General features: G+C 44.8%; 1 protein-coding gene across 1 annotated transcript; it reads left to right on the top strand.

Annotated features, from left to right (window-relative positions):
* The first annotated feature begins 345 nt into the window (after positions 1 to 345).
* Positions 346 to 5,830, top strand: LOC121866438 (heat shock protein 67B1-like). The gene is made up of 4 exons (XM_042366106.1): positions 346 to 434; positions 3,147 to 3,445; positions 4,020 to 4,238; positions 4,702 to 5,830. The coding sequence occupies exons 2-4, from the start codon at positions 3,173 to 3,175 to the stop codon at positions 5,398 to 5,400; spliced, it is 1,191 nt and encodes a 396-aa protein (XP_042222040.1). The 5' UTR covers positions 346 to 434; positions 3,147 to 3,172; the 3' UTR covers positions 5,401 to 5,830.
* The last annotated feature ends 750 nt before the right edge of the window (positions 5,831 to 6,580 follow it).

Genomic DNA, 6,580 nt, shown 5'->3' with positions numbered 1-6,580 from the left:
CACACACACATACACACACACACACACACACACACACACACACACAAAAACACAAATAATTAGGACAAATAACAATATATGCTCACAGTAAAAGATTATTATGGAAGCTACAGCAGCCGGTCCCTGGTTTTATGTTTTAGAATGTGACGGTATCTGTGCTCTGCGACATCGTCACCTGTTATCTAATATACTGTTTTGCACTCATATTCCATAAAATATCGTTCTAAGACAAGTGCCTGTGAGCTTTACTGAGAAATCGCACGAATTCCAGATGAAAATAATGCTCAAGATGGCGAATGCCCAGTGGGCGGGGGCAGGTGTGGGTATATAAGGAGGTCTCCTCCGTGTAGCCTCGGCAGTTGTCTGTAGTGAGACGTTGAGTGCATCACAACACCTCCGTACTGGAAGTTTAGAGTGTGTTTTGTTTTAGTGAGGTGAGTGTAGTGTTGATATTGTGCTCATCGAACACACTATTAAATATGCAGTTCACTTGGATTTATAACATGATTCAGTGACACGTCAAAAGCTGCATTATCTTTACTAACAAACATAAACAGTAAACACAATAATGACCACAAACTGGTGACAGTGTGATAAACAAAATAATAATGTTGTCAGGAGAATTACCGCATAATGAATCAAGGAAAGTGGATGACAAAACCGTTTTGAGAAAAGATGTACGTAAGACTAATGTGTGTGGATGTGTGGGTGGGTGGATGTGTGTGTGTGTGTGCGTGTGTGTGTGTGTGTGTGTGTGTGTGGGTGGATGTGTGTTTGTATGTGTAGGAGGGCGGGCGTGGCGGTACTAGTAAACAGGCCGCGAGGCGTTCAAGTCTCCATACAGTAGTGAGCGGGGCGGCCACCCGACCCTCACTCGCTCCTCACCAGTGTCTCTGTCTGGTAGTATAACTGGAATTATGTGTTTAAATGAGATTACAGATATCAATGTATGTTGCGAATAACCACACACATATCTATATATTGTATATATACAGAGAGGGAGTGAGAAAGAGATAGATTGATAGAGCAAGAGAGAAAGACATTGATAGAGAGCGATAGATAGAGACAGAAAGAGATAGATTGATAGAGCAAGAGAGAAAGACATTGATAGAGAGCGATAGATAGAGACAGAAAGAGATAGATTGATAGAGCAAGAGAGAAAGACATTGATAGAGAGCGATAGATAGAGACAGAAAGAGATAGATTGATAGAGAGAGGGCGAGAAAGAGGTAAACAGATAAGGAAATAGATAGATTAATAGACAGAGAGAGATAGGCGTATAGAGATATTCAGGCGAGTATCACTTCGAACATAAATAATTGTTCTATCTGACCTGCCCCGAAGACCTGTGTTGGTCCAGCCTCGCCATTACTTCATATTACTTTCATCAATTACGTAGTTATTATTTACACTATACCGTATACGAGTCATTTATATGGTGGTATGCTTTGTTGAGATGAGGTTTGGTTTAGGTTAGGTTAGCTACAGCCGTTTCCTTTGTGGTAATGATGCAGTGGGCGGCAGTGATACAATGGGCGGTTAAAAGGTGGCAATGATACAGTGAGCAGAAGTGGTAACCTGGCCGCCCCCCAACACACACACACTGAATCCCGACATTAACCCTTTGAGAACGATAGTTTAAGTTAAGAAGATATTATAACCCTCGAGGAACTAAACCATCGTCGTCTATGGGTCAAGAACCATCAATAAATACCACAACTAATCAGTACTCACACGTCCCTCGCCAAAGGTTACGTGAAATTTATAAACAAAAAAATCATAATATAAGGGGATTTCTTTTTATCTAATCCTTAACCAATTTTTATAACTATTTATCTAAAATAAATATATCACTCCCAGGGATATATGATGTAAACAACAGATTATCAAAGTAATCCATTACATAATGTCTAAGAAAAACTTGTTTACAGGAGCCCAGAAGAGACTAGTTCTAATTCCCCCTGGTGACCTCCGCCTGTCATACACTACACCTCGTAGATGATATGTGACCTTACTGAGGCAGCGTATCAAGGTCAAAGTCAAAAGAGTATATTTTGTGTATATATATAATGTTCCTCTTGTGTAATTAATGTGTGATCTTCAATATGAGTCCATCGTTTGTTGCTGGGCAGCTTCCATGAAGTAGTACCTATCAGCGGGAACATAATGCCCTACGATACCGCCTGTGAGGTATTAATTTAGGTAGGTCATGTGGTGGTGATGGGTGAGTGGAGGGAGTGGTACGGGAGATGTCTGGTAACCATGTATGGGCGTGGTGGCAGGGCTACTCTTTCTCCCGCCCACACATACACACACACACACACATCACTTGGGCCAGAGAAAGTTACACGAACACGTAGATAAGAAAATTTAAAAACAGTGAAGTGAAATAAAGAGAGGGCGTTGATAATGAGGGAGAGGGGGGGGGGACGAGGCAGGAGGAGCGTCTGCCGCTGAAGGCCATCATGACCAGTTAGTTGGGATGACCTCCCTCTCCCTCCTGCTCCACACCCTGACCCCCAGCCCCTCCACACAAGGACTACCACTCATTACCTCCTCCTCCACACTACACAAGATTAACTCCGACATTCATCTGTTTTTTTCAAAGGAATGAATTTCCTGCAAGAGTGTTTATTTGTTTTCATTCCTAATTAGTCACGCACATACACGTATGTACATACCTGAGGGTAAAGACTTTTAATTATAATACTTCCATTACTTCACATATATTTCCTTATAATTTAACCCTACAAAAAAAATTCCTTCATAGGTGACATATTCCGTTAAAATTTAATATATCGTCGCTAGACCAAAATATGATATACGTTTTTAGCTTATTGTAGTGTGTTAGGTGTAGGGAGCGTTACCTGTGGTGCTGGAGGGTGGAGGTGGATGCAGTGTGTGGTGCTGGAGGTGGATGCAGTGTGTGGTGGTGGAAGCAGGGCCGGGCTCCACCCTACACCTGGAGCTGTGCCAGACGACTCTTGCTCCCCTCTCACCTGCTCACCCCAATCAACATTTTATTGCGTTTGAGTCAAATAAACAATTTAAAATTATTCGATGCTTAATAAACATTACCTCGAATATTAAGACAGGGAAAAAAGCGAAACGATACTCTCTGAATTCTTAATACATCTCTTCTACAGGTAGACGACAACCCAATAACCCCAAGATGGTGGGCACGAAAACAACCAAGACCGTGACTGTGCAGAAGCGTGGCACCTTTGGCGACGACCCCTTCTTTAAGGACTCATGGCAGGAGTGGGACCAAGCCATGAAGAACGTGGTTGACCGCTGGGAGAACACCGGCACCGGCACCACTACCACTACCACCACCACCTCTCAGCCTGAGACCCGTTCAGTCTACCGTCAGATTCGCTCCTCTAATGTCACCTCCGACGACTCTCAAGCCGTGTCGTGCACAGAGGAGGACAACAAGTACAAGGTGAAGAGCCCTCTCAGTCTCTCTCCAGCGTATACATAGACTATATCTCACACTTATAATGCTCAGATGCCACACACCTTGACATTTTAATGATGTTTACCTATTATTTTTCCTTATGATTTCTAAGCATTATTAAAATATTTAACACAGCAGGGTAGGAAATAGTAGCGCACGATATACTGTGTTACGACGGAAGTGAGGTGTGAAGTGTTCGCCTCGCCTCCTCAATATCCTCAATGTTTACAACTCGACCTCTTCACTAACCTCAATGTTTACAACTCGACCTCTTCACTACCCTCAATGTTTACAACTCGACCTCTTCACTACCCTCAATGTTTACAACTCGACCTCTTCACTAACCTTAATGTTTACAACTCGACCTCTTCACTAACCTCAATGTTTACAACTCGACCTCTTCACTCACCTCAATGTTTACAACTCGACCTCTTCACTAACCTCAATGTTTACAACTCGACCTCTTCACTAACCTCAATGTTTACAACTCGACTTCTTCACTACCCTCAATGTTTACAACTCGACCTCTTCACTACCCTCAATGTTTACAACTCGACAGATGATGATTGACGTGAAAGACTTCAAACCCGAGGACATCAACGTGAAGATTGTGGACGACACTGTGGTGGTGGAAGGCAAGATAGAGAAGAAGGAAGGCAACGCCGTATCCACCCAGATGTTCACTCGTCGGTTCATGCTGCCTCCCTCTGTGGAACTCAACGCCGTGTCTTCCGCGTTGTCCCGTGACGGTGTGCTCACTGTCAATGCCCCAAAGTTGGTAAGTGCCTAGCCCCTCCTCCCTATGCCTTTACCTTGCTGACTTCCCCCCCCCCCCTTACAACGTGATAATTTACCCCTTCCCTCCCATCTATACCTTGATCCCCAGTACCTAACCTAACCCAACCTCACGTCATCTCAATCTTTAAATAAATTCATTAGATATCCAATAAATGACAATCAGTGTCATTGGTGTTATTATACAGATCTAGAAAGTAGTATTTGGACATATGATACTCAAGTTATGACTTTAATAAAGAATAATTTCACTATGACTGATGATATTTATATTGTTTCTTGCTTATGTAGAAGTAGAAGGCAACTTTATGTGACGTATGAGTAGTTAACACTGCATAAGTTTTATTTTCAATCATTTGTTTTCGTTTTGGCTCTAGTGATGCTAACCCCCCCCCCCCTACCTGCTATAGCGCTTCGTTTTGTTTATGTTGAGCATTGTATGACAGGCCAATCAGGTTACCTCCGGCCAGCGTAGCATCCCCATCACCGGCGGCCAGAAGAACGGATCCACCACCTTCACCACCAGGACCGCCGTGCCCGACAATGACAACGGGTCTGATAGGCGTTACCTGTCCCACACTCCTCTGCACGCCGATGAGAAGACACATGATGCTCGGGGCACCACTCACACGCCACTCAACACGGAGGTGGTGGAACACTCCTCTCGTGACCACTGGACCTCCTTTAACGAAATGGTAGAAAAGTCTCAGCGAGAAATGGAAGACATGATGCGTCGCCACTCTGTAAAGTCAGGCATGGATCAACCAACATCGCCGCCATCGATTTCAACAACTGTGGACATCTCCACTCCATCCAGCGCCCTGGTTCGGCCGCCTGCAGGAGTGTCCACTAGCCGCGACGTTATCACCTCTGGCAAGAACGTCACAGAGCGTCAAGAGCAACGCTGGGAGGACAAACCAGCGCCAGGCGTCACACGCACCAACCGTGTCCTGAGCGAAAACACAAATCTGAAGGGGGCGGACGGCTCGGTGGTGGGCAACAAGAAGCGAAACGAACAGGAGAGCCACGCTGAGGGCTCCAACGAGGAGGTCCTCCCTGACGGCACCAAGAAACGAACCTTCACCAAAAATTACGAGACGCGCAAGGTATACAGCTTTAACACGAGCGACCCCAAGGCTTTGTGAACGCCCTAACCTGGACTACTGGAATGTGATCTCTGGATGTATATGTATTCTACATGTAGAGGCTCCACCAGTGCGTCTGCTGTCGCCCTGGTGTGGCCCAGTATGTGCACTACAGTGTGGTCAGCGTGCACGGGAGAGGGTGTGGCTGGTGCTCACACTCTGGTCCCCAACTCATTGATATTGTCGGCTTCCTGGCTCTCTTGCTCCCACTACCAACAAGCACTTAATTTATTTGTTGCCTCTGGCATATTTACCATTTTGCAAAGATCATATTCAACTATGTTATGCTTCCGACCTGTTTGTATAGAAGAATTGAATGGAATAAGTTGTAAATTGCTAATCTGCCCATTAACACTTACATGTACATTGTGTATTAAATTCTATACGTTATTTTTATATAAAATAAAATATTATCTAAATTAGACTTAAATCTCTTGTATTATTAATTGATATCCTTATCAAGACAGAAACTCCCAGAAAAAACCTTAAGGTAATGTAATGATTATCAAACCATATCTTACAGCCCAGAGAAGAACAGCATATGTAACAGTAAGTAGATGCCCTCGTGGTAACCCATGTAGGTTGACACCCTACAGTGAGATGAATATGTCCCAGGAGAGGTCACGGCCACGAGGTACCTGAGTTAACCCGGCGTTATGACCGTGTTACCCAAGAAACTACACCTGAACAAGCTGTCCAGACCTGACCCAAAAGAGGTCAGTCTCATTGACCCAGAGTCCTCACCGCCACGCGATTAACATAACCCGGCGACATGACGCTATTAAAGAAACCACACCGAGCCAAGACACACCCGGGTGGTAATAATTAGGAAGCATTACCAACCGGCGACATGATCACGCACCTGGACAAACACAGCCGTCCAGATCTAACCAGCTTAGTGTTAATAAGGAGAGGTCATCTGCCGGCTCTCCTCCAATATATAAAGGCCCTGCAGCTCATTCCAGGGGACATTACTTTCATATCACTGAAACAAGAAAACGGAGTCACGCTCGTCACTAGTCGAGGTCGGGAGGGAGACTTCCCTCCCCAACACCGCGTCTCCAACTAGCAGAGTCTCCCATAGGAGACATAGTCCAGCAGCACCTGCCGGGCCTCCCTCAGGTCACACGTGGGTCATTGTCAGAGCTATCCATAGGGTGAGTTACTTACAGTAGGAAGT

Source organism: Homarus americanus, unplaced genomic scaffold (assembly GCF_018991925.1).
Source record: "Homarus americanus isolate GMGI-L3 unplaced genomic scaffold, GMGI_Hamer_2.0 scaffold16430, whole genome shotgun sequence".
In the NCBI taxonomy this organism is placed as follows: domain Eukaryota; kingdom Metazoa; phylum Arthropoda; class Malacostraca; order Decapoda; family Nephropidae; genus Homarus; species Homarus americanus.
Note: the sequence above shows the minus strand (reverse complement) of the source record. Positions and strands in the feature narration are given on the sequence as shown.

Bases quoted from the DNA above. Each gene is read 5' to 3' on its own strand.
- LOC121866438 (XM_042366106.1), top strand. From the start codon at position 3,173: ATGGTGGGCACGAAAACAACCAAGACCGTGACTGTGCAGAAGCGTGGC. The intron at 3,446-4,019 runs GTGAAGAGCCCT...ACAACTCGACAG, and splicing joins AGGAGGACAACAAGTACAAG to ATGATGATTGACGTGAAAGA. The intron at 4,239-4,701 runs GTAAGTGCCTAG...ATTGTATGACAG, and splicing joins CTGTCAATGCCCCAAAGTTG to GCCAATCAGGTTACCTCCGG.